The sequence below is a fragment of the Caenorhabditis elegans genome, chromosome X (assembly GCF_000002985.6).
Source record: "Caenorhabditis elegans chromosome X".
Taxonomy (NCBI): domain Eukaryota; kingdom Metazoa; phylum Nematoda; class Chromadorea; order Rhabditida; family Rhabditidae; genus Caenorhabditis; species Caenorhabditis elegans.
In genome coordinates, this window is record NC_003284.9 from 12,266,779 (window position 1) to 12,282,795 (window position 16,017).

The 16,017-nt window shown below is 35.3% G+C and overlaps 4 protein-coding genes across 5 annotated transcripts; 1 reads left to right on the forward strand and 3 right to left on the reverse strand.

Annotated features, from left to right (window-relative positions):
* Window positions 1–174: 174 nt before the first annotated feature.
* On the reverse strand, window positions 175–4,163 carry otpl-8 (Otopetrin-2). The gene is made up of 14 exons (NM_077644.6): window positions 4,098–4,163; window positions 3,536–3,653; window positions 3,369–3,480; window positions 3,185–3,316; window positions 3,062–3,134; window positions 2,869–3,017; window positions 2,728–2,826; window positions 1,878–1,997; window positions 1,724–1,830; window positions 1,550–1,663; window positions 1,140–1,319; window positions 864–1,091; window positions 547–744; window positions 175–485 (listed from the first exon to the last, which is right to left on the reverse strand). Exons 1-14 carry the CDS (start codon window positions 4,159–4,161, stop codon window positions 320–322), a joined length of 1,860 nt encoding a protein of 619 aa, NP_510045.2. The 5' UTR covers window positions 4,162–4,163; the 3' UTR covers window positions 175–319.
* A 2,696-nt stretch (window positions 4,164–6,859) lies between these two features.
* On the reverse strand, window positions 6,860–7,192 carry H19J13.2 (Ovule protein; the record flags this gene model as incomplete). Its single annotated transcript, NM_001373529.1, has 2 exons — window positions 6,860–6,997; window positions 7,043–7,192. The coding sequence occupies 2 exons, from the start codon at window positions 7,190–7,192 to the stop codon at window positions 6,860–6,862; spliced, it is 288 nt and encodes a 95-aa protein (NP_001359670.1).
* Window positions 7,193–8,263: 1,071 nt separating this feature from the next.
* Window positions 8,264–8,899, reverse strand: C04B4.6 (Ubiquitin-like domain-containing protein; the record flags this gene model as incomplete). Of its 2 annotated transcripts, NM_077645.2 has the most annotated exons (4): window positions 8,264–8,360; window positions 8,400–8,500; window positions 8,552–8,637; window positions 8,716–8,899. In NM_077645.2, the coding sequence occupies 4 exons, from the start codon at window positions 8,897–8,899 to the stop codon at window positions 8,264–8,266; spliced, it is 468 nt and encodes a 155-aa protein (NP_510046.2). The 2 variants fall into 2 exon arrangements, with proteins under 2 accessions (NP_510046.2, NP_001362093.1); NM_001375153.1 differs by lacking the exon at window positions 8,716–8,899 and having other exon boundaries at window positions 8,552–8,623.
* Window positions 8,900–13,998: 5,099 nt separating this feature from the next.
* On the forward strand, window positions 13,999–15,781 carry C04B4.1 (DUF4708 domain-containing protein). The gene is made up of 6 exons (NM_077646.4): window positions 13,999–14,085; window positions 14,134–14,348; window positions 14,400–14,674; window positions 14,722–14,857; window positions 14,902–15,565; window positions 15,609–15,781. The coding sequence occupies exons 1-6, from the start codon at window positions 14,007–14,009 to the stop codon at window positions 15,713–15,715; spliced, it is 1,476 nt and encodes a 491-aa protein (NP_510047.2). The 5' UTR covers window positions 13,999–14,006; the 3' UTR covers window positions 15,716–15,781.
* Window positions 15,782–16,017: the final 236 nt, after the last annotated feature.

Here is a 16,017-nt window from a genome sequence, read left to right on the forward strand (position 1 = left end):
ATTTCACTAGTCTCTGTTCTGAGATAACAATAACCCTACCTAGATGCATAGATGCCTAGACCATCTATATGACTTATTGATAATTTATTGATGTTCTTCATTAGTTGAATCATAAAGACTATACATTATTTCAAATTGAGAAAAAATTTATTGTCCCGAACGAACATAAAAAACTAGTGGTACAAAAAAAATCCCGCTTGGTGAGTGAAAAATATCAAAATTAAATGAACAAGTAACTGTGGAAGATCTGAGTGATATGAGAATTGGGTCTAATTTAGCATTGCATACGAAATGAATATAATATACAAGTAGTAGAAATTCAATGTTTCAATAATTGTGGAGATGGAATCTCCTTGATATCAGAAATTGGGGTGATTGCGGTTAAGTTACTATCAGAAAGGGACATGTGTTCATGATCGTATTCGTTGCTTTTTGTGCTGTATGTGTGCTTCCATATCTCGGCAAGACATGCTGAACTATGGAATCTGTAACAAAATAATTAATCAACAACTAGAAAATTTTAAATAAAAGCTAATTAAGATTTACCTATAGAAAACCAGCAATGGTCCCACTGCGTAAATAATGTAATTATATTGAGTAGCTGCTTTGCTAGAAAACCCGAAACTTGATTTCATGCCTTCAAAAGTGTGGAAGACGAATAATGTAACATTGGAGACGAGTAAAAATGTTATGATTTCCTTTCCAGGTTTATATTTCATCGAGTATTTGGAAAGACAGCGAAGTCTGAAATTTTGATGAATATTTTGATAAAAAATTAAAAACTCGGAAGTCTCATCATATGCAGTGATGGAAACATTGTATTTACACGAAAATATGTTTTGCACGCTTTTCCATGTCCCTACCTTGAAGTAGTGAGTATGAAAGCGGCTTGAACCACAACTTGAATCATTCGAATCACAAAAACAAACGCCGGCAATGCGCTAACAGTGAGATCAGCAGATCTGCGACAAGTTATGAATACATCGATTCCAACTGCACAGTACAAAATTTCTCCAATCAAACCAATTATCAGCAAAATCTCATCAATTACTTCCCCGTGAGCATGTAGACGGTACTGAAGATGTCGCATTCTAAAATATAATGGATTAGTACTAATAGTTTTAGTGTACTCTGTAAACCTCCATAGACCAATGATACATGCGCCAAGGGCAATTGAAAAGAGTGACAAATCCACAATACCAAATACTAATTGAGCCCCAGAGCTGTTTCGCAATGATTCGAATATTGTGTACATTCCCATGGAGACCAAAGAGCCAATAAGGAATATGATTCCAGCAAATAAGCCTGTAGATGAAGAGCTGGAAAAAAATAGGATAATGCCCAATGAGATCAAAAAAATCTAATACAAGTTTCGACGGCTCCAAGTCTACACTAGCTTATAATAATATACTTTTCAATAAGGAAAAATATGATGCTCAGTTCATTTTTGTGACATAATGTATATTTCATTGCTAATAAAAATGTATTGAGCGTTAGCGTTTTTAATTTATTTATATTTTCTTATTTTTTTTATTCTCTGAAATTTTACCTGCAATCAATCCTCATTTTCACTTTTCGCTTCCCACTGTTACTCTGTTGATGATTGTTTTGACCTATTGACTTCCACAAAATAAACATGATTGCAGCACCAATTAACGAGTACCTTGAAAAAAAAAACCCATCATCATCACTTTTTTGTTTAGTTCTCTTAGAGTTAACTCACTCCACAATGCAAGTGGTCAAAAATGTGGCAACATCTCCGAAGTGCTCGAGAGCAAACAATCTGCTGGCCACTGGCTCCATCGTCTTTGTCGCCGGAGTGTTGTTGAGCTGAGAGAAGAAAAAGTGAATGACCTATGATACTGCAGAGTACTTACCGTTGAGTTAAGAACTGCGCTTATCAACTCGTGAATCTCTTCGGAAGATGATGACGAGGATGAGGAATAGTACTTTCGAAATGTCTGTTTAAGTTGCGCTTTTTTGTGGGCTTTAGCTTCCTGAAACATAACACCATTTGTTTTGATTTAAAAAATAGAGCTGCATCTAGAAAAATATTTTTGTGTACTCGCAAGCCTTCTTTAATTTTTCAGTAAAGAAAAAACTTTGAATATGAATAAAACTATTTTTTGTTTTTAAGCATAATATATATATATATATATACAAATTGTCTAAGCAATCAAAGGTGGAGTTGCGCTAGTGGTTTTCATGTTTAAAACCACTCAAAATAATGCCAAATGACTGAATTTTTCAAAAAAAAAAATTGAAAATTTTTGTCACAAATAATTTTGAACTTCATCAAAAAAAAGGGGTTTCTATTATTTTCAAACTTTAATTTCGTTTTAATCAACTACGTCTACATTGTAATGATTGGAATATGCGACAATGCTCTGGATTTCCTCAAAAACTAGTATTATCAAAAAAGTTGCCAATTCGCCAATAGTTTAACTGGAAATATCAAAAATCTAAAAGTTTTAATAGTGTTTTATGATGATATATTCAATCGCCTTGGATCTTAATAAGTGTATTAACAGAGACAAAATTGTAAGACAAAATCCCCACAGACGCTATCCACCTTTAAACAAAGAACAATAAATAAATTTACAAGCATTGCGACTAAAATATTTACGGCAAAAACCAATCTTTTTACAATTTTTTTTTTGAAATTATGAATTTTAATTATAATGATACTCTAATTTGCAGTAAAAAGTTATTTTTAAAAAATCAAACTTGTTTAGCCAGCACAAATCGAAACCATGTCCATAAATTCACCGATATCAGGTGCATCATACCAAACGCAACAATTTTACGAGAACTGTTTACAGTTATCTGAAATTCCTTTTTTTCTACAGCACATAAAGAATAGATCACCTTGGAATTGCAAAAAATGAAATGCATTTGAATAAAGGTGAATACTATTGCCACAATCATTTTCGCAATCGCAACTTTTTTGCATGCAACATTTTCAATACACAGAAACAGCTCCAATCCGAATAGAACAATTCCAACGCTTCCGAAAACTGAAATGTTTTATTTTAATCTATTTCTTGTATGTCCCACTTACAAAGAGCACCCAGTCGTAAGTACAATGTGCCAGCTCCTTCTCCATTGTGTTGGCTTTGCATTATGAACCAGACCTGCAGATTTTTCAGTTTCTCAATGAACTTTTATTAAAATTATCCGTTACCTCTGAGTTTTTGATAATTTTATATTTTCTGAGCACTGATATTAATTGATTATACGGCCCGGGATAAATTATAAATATATAGCAGTACGCGAAAAACAGAATGCCAACTCCATACATTGATATGTAGAAGATCTAAAATGATCGCATTGAAAATTTCATTTCATTTCATTGTTTCACTCCTAACCGTTTCAGCAAGCCACATATCGGTTCTCCATGTCGGTGAGACTTCAACCACCAATGATATTATAGTTAAGATTAGTGCATATAAACTGGTTATGAGGCGCACAAAGAAGTTACTGAAATCATATTAAATAGTAAACAATTGAACAAGAATGAGTTAACTAGACTTACGTGGCTCTTGGCTCATGAATCCAAGGTCGTCGGTAGAGTTCATGATGATGTGTGGGTGATGATGGTAGACTATCGCTGTCGCTTCCACCCTTCTCCATATCATCTGCTATCACAATAGCTGAAGGCATAATACTGATATGTTTGAACATAGGTCCAGGAGAAACTCTGTACAGCCCATCTCACAACAAGTAGTACTTTGTATTTGACAGGATAATAAGGGCAAAAATAAGTCCTTGGTATTTGCTTTGTATGTTCAAAGAAGACATAGTGATTCACATAAAATAATCTGTATTCAGAGACTGGCTTAAATAATTTAGTTTTTGCACATTATCGACTTAATTAATATTGACTATATGAACCATAATGCGTGGTTTTTAAATCTATATTTAAAAGGTGCATTCAAATCTTCTAAACCGCTAGTCGAAACACTGTTGCTACTACAATTTTCTATTTAACATTAAGTGATTCAGACCTGAAAAGAATTAACGAAAAAGTTTTGAACTTTTTTCTTACAAAAACCCATAATAATATCAAAAAATCCAAAAATACAAAATCAACTTACGATTGTGACTTGGGCTGTACATTGGCGTCGCCCCTATTTTTAGTTGCTCATCGACCATCAACATATCTGAAACACAAAATTATGAGAACACAGTCTTACAAAACTTTTTAGACAGTAAGGATCAGTTTTCATAAGTAGACAAGGTTCAAGTAGGTATTTTGCGGTGCTCGACCTCTAGTGTCAACGTCTCAGAAATCCGGTTATTAAGCTAGCACCGAATATTTCAGAAATCTTATGTTGTTAACGTTGAGCATTTACTAGATATTTCAAAAAACGGGAGACGCCGCTAGAAAATAACTATTTAATTTTTCTTAATTTTGTGGCAAAACGAAATGTTTCCAGTTGCTCGATAATTTAAGGAAATACTCGGAAGAAATGAAAATTTATCAATTTGCTGGGAGGCACAGAGAAAGTTGAGCAAAATTAATTCCGCCAGGTTTTTTTTTGTGAAACGGAACAACTAGTTACCGTCTGTAACTGTAACTATTTTTAACTGGTCGACCGGTTTGATTAGTCACAATGATCAGCCAAAAAGTTATCAGTTTATCTTACTGCAAAATAAAAACGACACGGAACCTAAAACGTTCACAAGTTTTCGAGTGGACAGAGAGCAAGAAGTGGAGAGCAGAGAAAATGGATCATTATATAATATGCTTGGTAAATAATAGGAAAAAAGTGAAATAATAAGCAGTTGAAAAGTTCATGTAAACCTATGACTTGTAGTTGTTGCTCTTTTGCCTAATTGAATATTGAATACTGACCGGAAGTGTGACTAGTGTACTACCGTAATCATTGTTTGAGAAACGCTTTTGTGAAGGTTCTTTACCCAAAAAACGTGAAAACTGTTGTTTCTCCGACAACTCTCAACTCCGAAAAGTGTTTTCAAATTGAGCAAAGTACTACATACCAGTGCCTAACCAATTATTACTAGCTAGACAGAACGCTTTGACTCAGTAATGGAAAAATGATGAAAACCTATCAGTTATAAAAGAAAAATGAGGTCGAGTAAAGTTACTAAGGTAGGCTAGTAAGTTGGTAGGTAGATTCGGGAGGAGAAGGGGGAGGTGAGAATTAATCAAAACTGGAATATTTATTTGTACTGTGTACACAGAGCTTGAAACGAGGGGAGGCAATAAGATGCCTGGCAATGTTTGTTCGACATCACAGATGGCAACCATTTTTGGAACACGCAATTCTTGACGTTTCAAGTTAGCATGGATTGTTAGAAATTATAGTGGTATGGTCTGCAAATAAACACGCGTACACACATTGAGGTACATGATATTGAGCAAAGAGCAATGGAACATGGATGGAAATAGAACACACATTGATACGGGTCAGAGTTTACAAACTTCTCGGAAAGAGAGTTCGGTAATGACATTGAGTCTATTTTGAAATTTTAAGAAAGAATTGTGATGCTTGATGTTTGATTTGAAAAACTAAATTTTGGTCGAAATTTATTGTGAAACAGCAAACTTCTGTATTGGTAAATTCTAACCTTGCTGTTTGATAATTTATTTGAGAAATTTTAATTTTATAGTCTTATCACAAGAACCCAAGAAACGATATTCTGAAGTTTGCCAAATTTCTTTATTTTCAGAATAAGTGAATTTTTTTGAATATCCACACCGAAACCATTTTGCTCTTATTAATATCATTAGTATTATTTTGTGTATTATTATTGATTTCTTGATGTTTTTTTTTAGATCATAAATGCTTTGATTATCGTATAATTGATGATTTTTTGAATTTTAAATTGTACTATAATTCTTTTACGTAGAATAAACTAAAAATTTTAAGAAAACTTGTTCTGCTCTTTGAATGAGTCAATATTTTTATTCGTTTAATATCGTTTTCAACTGCTTCTCAGCCTTGCTTCTCGTCAGTTTATTGACAAATCATGGGCGTTGCGGAAAGGTAAACTTTTAATACCTGAGCGGTAACCCCGCAAAAGCAAAGTTCAAAGCATCACCTGTATTACTAATCGCATCGGAAATATCTTTTTGCTCTGTAGCAATACTGGTTTATTAAAGTAGTGAATAGCTATAAATCATACTTTTTTTGATGTCGTGTGAAACCAGATATTATTTGTTTTCATTTGAGCAGTATTTTGCAAAAGTTAATTTTTTTACGGAACATCGATCTCATTACTTCGATGGTAACATGTTCCGTATTAGTTGGATTTGCATTGAATTTGTTTTACAATTATCATAATATAAAAACAGACGCTGATAAATTTGTACAGAACCAGGAACTTGTCCCTGGAGCAAATCAGTTTAATTCAAAAAAAAACCCCCAAAAACTATGTGTTTTAGTTGTAGTTAACAAAACCTTGAGAATGTACTATAAAAGTCAGATTTTCAAAAAAAAACAATCTGAAAATTGTGAAACTTTTACATTATTGAGGGGTTCCATAAAAGTTTCACACTTTTATTTTTGAAAAAAAAAACAGTAGATTTTCTTTTGAGAGTCACAATCAAAAATGTTTAATGTTTTCGAAGAAATTTAGTTTATTTCTATTTTTTTTTTGAAACTCAGGCACAACTCGTAGAATTTAAAAATTGTAGTAGAGACATTTCTTCGCGGATGTGGGAATAACTCAACATTTTGCAACTTTATTTAGTTTTTTCAAATCATTTTCAAACATGTTATTGCATCGCAAGCACAATAAACAGAGAATATATAATTTGGGAAAGATCGAGGAGAGTAAGGAAATTCACGTTCGCATGGTCAACACAATATCAGTTGATATGTCTAAAAAGTTATATGTGGATTTCCGGCATTGCAAGTTTATTGTAATCTAGAAAGCTGGTGAAGTTCATTGGAAGATTGCACCCGTCTCTCTTACAGAGACATCGAAGACTCACTTGAGATGGATTGGCAACGTGGAATTGGAAAACCTGAAATGAAAATTATAATGCAAACATTTTCGTTGTGTCAATTACTTCTTGAAGGCACATGTTCAGCACAGCGTATCCTTTTAATGGGTTCGATAGAAGATCTGAAAAAGGCGGAGTTATGCCTGCTTGGAACGAAGGGCGGGATTTGATGAACATGGTAACTACAATCTGAAAGTATTTGATCTTCAGAAACATTTGTTTTGTGCTGATCTGAATACAATAAAATATAATATTTATGTATATAAATGTAATATTCAAACTTTGCATTGACGTTCGAAACAGTTAAGCGGCGGATAAAGTGGTTTCTAATCTACTTTTCCATTTATATGTTATATGAGGATTATTATAGATATGGTTGAACATTTGAGATCACAGTATATCTTTGAATGCAGTAGCTTGATTGAGCAACAGACATCACTTCAAAAAAAAGTATTTTTTAGAGCATAGTTTTTAAATAAGTTCATTGTTGTTGCCACAGTTCACCTGGATAATTTGAAAATGTATAAAACTTATAACTTGTGATCACATGCGTAATGGGACTATGTATATTACTTGGAATCAACAATTGGCGCATAAAAACATTTGTATATAGAGAAAATTCAAATATACAGCGCAAGCCGGCATTCGATTGCTGTGCTCAAAAGATTCTTGAATCCAAATTAAAAACATTGACACTTCTGATAATTCACTTCGGTTAACCAATAACATTTCCTAAATTTTTTCCGTGACCCCGTTTCAGTGCCATTCGCATGGTGCTCTGAAAATATTTAGTGTGATAAACGATGGATTTGATACTTGAAACTATAATCAAATATCATGAAAAACCATTTTCATATATCCTTAGATGGAGTCGATTTTCTAATGTGCATTCCAATCCTCTTCTGCTCATTTTTAACATTTCCTTATCGGGATTCATTTCTGATATACGTACTACAAAGTACTGAACGGGATGTATGATATTGTTCAAGTTTCTCTATCAATGTGACGTTTAGAATCGCTTGAACCCAGGTTTTTCTTCTAGTAAGCAGATCTCAATGTCTGTTTTGTCACACCATGTGTCATTGATATGCGCGCTGTGATATTATTAATTGGCAGAAAAGGAATCAAAAATATCAGGGAGAACTGTGTGAAAAAAGGGTCAGAAGTAGCGATATCTTATAAAAATTGTATTTCTTCAGTGAAAAAACGAGAAAGATAATTATTTATGAAACATAAACTTTAATAAGTATTTCATTTAAACTAAGGTACTTGATAGTGACTGTGCACTCACTCTTCGTCTTTGGCAATGATGTCATGAAACTGGCCCATGAACAACGACACTGGAGTGTCATTGTCTTGAAGCTGGATTCCATCATAATAATATCTGAAAGAATGAACATTCAGGTTTATTTTTTGTTCTCACTTTAACGAATTGAAAGGCCATCCGATTGTTTTTTCGACAACTCTCATCATTCGTGCCATGGTGATCGTTCTGGTCATGCGAAGAAATATGACTTCCTTGTCCTGAAATTTAGTTGTACTATTAGGTGTTTCAAAACGTTTTGGGGCACTTACGTACAAATACACTTTCAAGAAAACCTTTTCTGGATCAGCAAAGTATGATGGATCCTCAATAAAATTTGCCATTATAACAAATGAAGCTGAAACAGACATATAAGCGATTCATTTAACTTTGTGAATACCAATTTTATTTGCTATAAGGAACTGTAGAAACTCACTAAAAATATTCGACGGTTTTAACACTTTGTTGGGAGTGAAAGCAAAAAAGGACGACCGAAAATTTAGTTTCCCACGTTTTATGTTGATTGTGTTTATGCAGCAAAAAGCAAGAGGCATACTGTACAGGGCTTTGCGGCACCCGGATTTTTCGGCGAACCTTAATATTTTTTCGGCGATCGGCATTTGCCGTTTGCCGAAAAACCCGTTTTTTCGGGATTTCTCGGCATTCTTAAAATTTTTGATGTTTTGTTGTTTTTTCTTGCATTTTCTAAATTCGGAATAGTTTAATTAGGTGTGAAAATACAATAAAATTCGAATCTTAGCTTATAACGTGCCGAATGTTTCTACAAGTATGGCTCTTCATTAGTGTTGCATCAGATTTTTGTTGCGAGAGTCACCTAAAAAGGTGTTTAGAAGATTCTACATAAAATTTAAAAATTTGCAATCAGAAAATAGTAATTTCAAACTTAAAATAAGCCTTCGAAAAATAATGCTACGCTCTCCATTGGTAGTGTTGTACTAGCAGATAAAATATGGTAAATTCTCATGAAGGGTTGAACATTTTTTGCTTGAGGTGTATTTGAATAATAGTCATGATGAATGTATATGAAAAACTTTAAATTATACTCGATAGATTGTTACACGAAAAATAGATTGTTACACGAAAAATAGATTGTTACACGAAAAATAGATTGTTACACGAAAAAATAGATTGTTACACGAAAAAATAGATTGTTACACGAAAAATAGATTGTTACACGAAAAATAGATTGTCACACGAAAATTTATTTAATTAATATTTATTTATTTAATTAATATTTATTTATTTAATTAATATTTATTCATTTAATTAATTAATATTTATTTATTTAATTAATATTTATTTATTTAATTAATATTTATTTATTTAATTAATATTTATCTATTTATTTAATTAATATTTATTTATTTAATTAATATTTATTTATTCATTTAATTAATATTTATTTATTTAATTAATATTTATTTATTTAATTAATATTTATTTATTTATTTAATTAATATATATTTATTTATTTAATTAATATATATTTATTTAATTAATATTTATTTATTTATTTAATACTTATCTATTTAATTAGTATTTATTTTTTTAATTAATATTTATTTATTTAATTAATATTTATTTATTCAATTGATATTTATTTTTTCATTTAATATTTATTTATTCAATTAATATTTATTTATTTAATTAATATTTATTTTTTTATTTAATAAATAAATATTAATTAAATAAATTATTTATTTAATTAATATTTATGTATTTAATTAATATGAATTTATTTAATTAATATTTATTTATTTAATTAATATTTATTTGGTGCTATTTGGTGCTCCATCGGTGCTACATCGGTGCTATTTGGTGCTCCATCGGTGTTAAAGTGGTGCTATTTGGTGCTCCATCGGTGCTACATCGGTGCTATTTGGTGCTCCATCGGTGCTAAAGTGGTGCTTTTTGGTGCTCCATCGATGATAAAGTGGTGCTATTTGGTGCTCTATCGGTGCTACATTGGTGCTATTTGGTGCTCCATCGGTGCTAAAATGGTGTCATTTTGTGCTCCATCGATGCTAAAGTGGTGCTTTTTTGGTGCTCTATCGGTGCAAAAATGGTGCAATATGGTGCTCCACCGGTGCTACATCGGTGCTAAAGTGGTACTAATTGGTGCTCCATCGGTGCTACATCGGTGCTAAAGTGGTGCTATTTGGTGCTCCAACGGTGCTACATCGGTGCTACATTGGTGCTATTTGATGTACCAGCGGTGCTACATCGGTGCTATTTGGTGCTACATCGGTGCTAAAGTGGTGCTATTTGGTCTCCATCGGTGCTACATCGGTGCTATTTGGTGCTACATCGATGCTAAAGTGGTGCTATTTGGTCTCCATCGGTGCTACATTGGTGCTACATTGGTGCTATTTGGTGTTCCATCGGTGCTACATTGGTGCTATTTGGTGCTCCATTGGTGCTACATTGGTGCTATTTGGTTTTCCATTGGTGCTACATTGGTGCTTTTTGGTGCTCCATCGGTGCTGAAGTGGTGCTATTTGGTGCTCCATCGGTGCTAAAGTGGTGCTATTTGGTGTTCCATCGGTGCTACATTGGTGCTATTTGGTGCTCCATTGGTGCTACATTGGTGCTATTTGGTCTCCATCGGTGCTACATTGGTTCTACATTGGTGCTATTTCGTGTTCCATCGGTGCTACATTGGTGCTATTTCGTGCTCCATCGGTGCTACATTGGTGCTATTTGGTGCTCCATCGGTGCTACATCGGTGCTATTTGGTGCTACATCGGTGCTAAAGTGGTGCTATTTGGTCTCCATCGGTGCTACATCGGTGCTATTTGGTGCTACATCGATGCTAAAGTGGTGCTATTTGGTCTCCATCGGTGCTACATTGGTGCTACATTGGTGCTATTTGGTGTTCCATCGGTGCTACATTGGTGCTATTTGGTGCTCCATTGGTGCTACATTGGTGCTATTTGGTGTTCCATTGGTGCTACATTGGTGCTATTTGGTGTTCCATCGGTGCTGAAGTGGTGCTATTTGGTGCTCCATCGGTGCTAAATTGGTGCTATTTGGTGCTCCATCGATGCTAAAGTGGTGCTATTTGGTGCTCCATCGGTGCTAAATTGGTGCTATTTGGTGCTCCATCGGTGCTAAAGTGGTGCTATTTGGTGCTCCATCGGTGCTACATCGGTGCTATTTGGTGCTCCATCGGTGCTAAAGTGGTGCTATTTTGTGCTCCATCGGTGCTACATCGGTGCTATTTGGTGCTACATCGATGCTAAAGTGGTGCTATTTGGTGCTCCATCGGTGCCTACAACCGGTGCTATTTGGTGCTCCATCGGTGTTAAAGTGGTGCTATTTGGTGCTCAATCGGTGCTACATAGGTGCTATTTGGTGCTCCATCGGTGCTAAATTGGTGCTATTTGGTGCTCCATTGGTGCTACATTGGTGCTATTTGGTGCTCCATCGGTGCTAAAGTGGTGCTATTTGGTGCTCCATTGGTGCTACATTGGTGCTATTTGGTGCTCCATCGGTGCTAAATTGGTGCTATTTTGTGCTCCATCGGTGCTACATCGGTGCTATTTGATGCTCCATCGGTGCTAAATGGGTGCTATTTGGTGCTCCATCGGTGCTAAAGTGGTGCTATTTGGTGCTCTATCGGTGCTACATCGGTGCTATTTGATGCTCCATCGGTGCTAAATGGGTGCTATTTGGTGCTCCATCGGTGCTAAATTGGTGCTATTTGGTGCTCCATCGGTGATAAAGTGGTGCTTTTTGGTGCTCCATCGGTGATAAAGTGGTGCTTTTTGGTGCTCCATCGGTGCTAAATTGGTGCTATTCGGTGCTCCATCGGTGCTACATTGGTGTTATTTGGTGCTCCATCGGTGATAAAGTGGTGCTTTTTGGTGCTCCATCGGTGATAAAGTGGTGCTTTTTGGTGCTCCATCGGTGCTAAATTGGTGCTATTCGGTGCTCCATCGGTGCTACATTGGTGTTATTTGGTGCTCCATCGGTGATAAAGTGGTGCTTTTTGGTGCTCCATCGGTGCTAAAGTGGTGCTATTTGGTGCTCCATCGGTGCTAAATTGGTGCTATTCGGTGCTCCATCGATGATAAAGTGGTGCTAAATTGGTGCTATTCGGTGCTCCATCGGTGCTAAATTGGTGCTATTTGGTGCTCCATCGGTGCTAAATTTGTGCTATTTGGTGCTCTATCGGTGCTACATCGGTGCTATTTGGTGCTCCATCGGTGCTAAATTGGTGCTATTTTGTGCTCCATCGGTGCTACATTGGTGCTATTTGGTGCTCCATCGGTGATAAAGTGGTGCTATTTGGTGCTCCATCGGTGATAAAGTGGTGCTATTTGGTGCTCCATCGGTGCTAAATTGGTGCTATTCGGTGCTCCATCGGTGCTACATTGGTGCTATTTGGTGCTCCATCGGTGATAAAGTGGGGCTTTTTGGTGCTCCATCGGTGCTACATTGGTGTTATTTGGTGCTCCATCGGTGATAAAGTGGTGCTTTTTGGTGCTCCATCGGTGCTAAAGTGGTGCTATTTGGTGGTCCATCGGTGCTAAATTGGTGCTATTCGGTGCTCCATCGGTGCTACATTGGTGTTATTTGGTGCTCCATCGGTGATAAAGTGGTGCTTTTTGGTGCTCCATCGGTGCTAAATTGGTGCTATTCGGTGCTCCATCGGTGCTACATTGGTGTTATTTGGTGCTCCATCGGTGATAAAGTGGTGCTTTTTGGTGCTCCATCGGTGCTAAAGTGGTGCTATTTGGTGCTCCATCGGTGCTAAATTGGTGCTATTCGGTGCTCCATCGATGATAAAGTGGTGCTAAATTGGTGCTATTCGGTGCTCCATCGGTGCTAAATTGGTGCTATTTGGTGCTCCATCGGTGCTAAATTGGTGCTATTTGGTGCTCCATCGATGATAAGGTGGTGCTTTTTGGTGCTCCATCGGTGCTAAAGTGGTGCTATTTGGTGCTCCATCGATGATAAAGTGGTGCTTTTTGGTGCTCCATCGGTGCTAACGTAGTTTTATTTGGTGCTCCATCGGTGCTAAAGTGGTGCTATTTGGTATTTTGTGGTGGTGAGAACCGATTGGAACCATTTTAGAACCGATTGGAACTATTTGGGAACCAATTAGAACCATTTTGGAACCAATTGGAACCGTTTCAGAACTAATTGGAACCGTTTTAGAGCTGTATAGTGTATTCCCCTACCTCTAAATTTTCCGCTGTTTATTTCAATTTACATGCTATGAATATCAATTTAAAAAAAAGGGAATATTTAATGACATGGTCAGTTTTGGAGCAGATCAGAATTCAAAAAAGAGGCATTTTCTCGTATAAATAGGAACTGGTGAACCACATTCAATGATTTGAAGGTGTGAATTGTTTTAAAATTATTGGATGTCTGCGCATTCTGAATTCTGTGATCAATTCCGTTATTATTTAAAATCCTATTTTCTACTAAGAGTTTGAAAGAAGAACTACTTTGTCAGTCCGAGAGAGTCCAGTCCGTTCATTTCCGAACATTTTAGAGTGTACCATCTGTTTCACAGCTTGTTTATTTGAAAACTGAAAACTACAATGTTCAAGGACGTGACATGAAAATTGTGCTCTGTTTATTTAAACTAGTTAAACTTTTGCAATTTTCATTCATAATTTTCTAACTTCGAGAAATTTCTAAAACGGTTTCTTATCAATTTTATATAGTTTGCACAAAATTTCATTGGCTGGAATGTCTCACGAAACTCCCGATCCGCTTTCACTTCCAACAATACCTCTGTTCACCCCAAATGATTTCCCTCCAATATCCGGTAAGTAATTATACATAGTTATATAAATTATGTATTATATATTTTGAGTCAAACCAATTCAACTCGATCCATTAGAAAAGTTAAAAACTCAATTCAATACCACAACTTCAAAGGTGATTCCGAATTCTTCTTATGTTTCTCAAGCTCTTCCCTTTGTTTTACTTAGTTTTGGAAAAGTATGCTGGCTAAGCTCCCAAGGAGGAGTTATAAGGACTCGCGATAATCGGAATTGTACGTTCCAGCTTAACGACTTTTGCGACAATGTGAGTTATAATTTGTTTAAAAATTTGACGTTTTATTCGATATACTTACAGTCGGTCACGGATCTTACGAAAGTGCTCCGCATTGGATTCATTTTGAAATTTTCGGCAATACAAAATGAAGAGAAAGAGTATACTGCAACATCTGTTCACCCTATTTGTGGTCATGAAACTAAAATCAAATTTCGTGAGAATAAAATTGTAGAAGTAAAATCTTCGTGCAATATTCTATCTAAGGATTTTTATTGTCCGATGATGGAACTTGTTGCGTGTCAGTTTCTTCTCGGGACATTCCGTGGAAATATAACAATTTCTTTGCCTTTTTGCAGGTAAGGTTGGCGGATCAAAAGTTGTGAAGTCAAAAATTTGTTTACAGTATAATAGCTCAATTGTCACTTTATGCTGAAAATTCTCTCAAAAAGTACATAGGTGACTCTACTACAAAACTTCGTGTTTTTATCGAACGACGTACTCACCTCTTTAGAGTAGATGGAGAGGTGGTTGTTCTTCTGGTAAAAAAACTGAATCAGAACACTAATTTGTATTTTTCTTTCAGCATCCAATCGTATTAACGACAGTTAATATGCTCTCTGGCTATCTTCTTCGTAGTGGTGGAGTCACGTCCGTTCAAAACGTACTTACGTTCTACCAGAGTCCAATTTTTCCGGCATATCTCAGAAACTATTTTGGTTCTGACTTTAATTCATTGGTGAGAATTCTTGAAGGACACAAATGGATTTTTGCGGTATTTCCTGATAAAGATTATGTATCAACACTGAGGAATCTTCCACCATTCAACTACTTTGGATATTTTGATAATCAGTTCTTCATTGCTCCGCCACTTCACCAGGCTATCTACCAAAGTTGCCCACCAGGATTACAAAACGATCATTCTCAGTACCTCTCTTGTTTTCAACGCCCGATGCCGTCAGTTTCAGAGAAAACACAGGAGGAACTCCCTCTAAAATTAATGCTTCCTACTTTGCCAGTTACTCCAAATCAACCTTTCAACAGCATTGATCCACTGCATTGTTCATCAGCAACCGGAGAAGGGACAACGTTGTACAACGCTGCCTGGGAACACGTAGAAAAACACATGAACCTTTGTTCATTCGAGCAGAAAATTCAGGCGAATCTAATCAAAAATGCTTCAAACTTTAATTCTGGAACAAGCCTTTTCTCTACGATTAATGAGTGGAATATACTCGGTAAACCAGATGGTAAGCAGTCACATTTTTTTTTCTCTTAAATTTTTTATTTCAGAATTAAACAAATCGAAAGCTGATACAAACATTTCCTCGATTTACGGCGTCAACGAAGTGCTTACTGAGAAGTTTGGTCCCATCAACTACGGACCAATTCATAATTAATACGGACTTTGGTTTTCGAATGAGAAAAATTTATCTTTCTAATAAATTTTACACCGACTTGTAAAAGTTTATTGTCTTCCCTCCTTAAAACTTACAGAATCAATAAATTATAAAATAATTGTTTTAAAAAATGAACATTTATCAAGCTATAAGTTTCCCATGCTTTTTTATAACTTTCCAAGCACTAAATCATGTTTTTGGAAACATTAATATTGAACGAAAACTCTGAAATATTATAGAATTTAAGTTTTGATAAGTTTAAAAAGTGCAAATATCGGAGTTTTCTGAAATTTCTGGTTTAA

Coding starts and splice junctions, on each gene's coding strand:
- otpl-8 (NM_077644.6), bottom strand. CDS start 4,161: ATGTTGATGGTCGATGAGCAACTAAAAATAGGGGCGACGCCAATGTAC. Junction 3,018..3,061: donor CTTACGACTGGGTGCTCTTT/GTAAGTGGGACA, acceptor AAAACATTTCAG/TTTTCGGAAGCGTTGGAATT. Junction 2,827..2,868: donor TCATTTTTTGCAATTCCAAG/GTGATCTATTCT, acceptor AAGGAATTTCAG/ATAACTGTAAACAGTTCTCG.
- C04B4.1 (NM_077646.4), top strand. CDS start 14,007: ATGTCTCACGAAACTCCCGATCCGCTTTCACTTCCAACAATACCTCTG. Junction 14,675..14,721: donor ATTTCTTTGCCTTTTTGCAG/GTAAGGTTGGCG, acceptor ATTTGTTTACAG/TATAATAGCTCAATTGTCAC. Junction 15,566..15,608: donor TATACTCGGTAAACCAGATG/GTAAGCAGTCAC, acceptor TTTTTATTTCAG/AATTAAACAAATCGAAAGCT.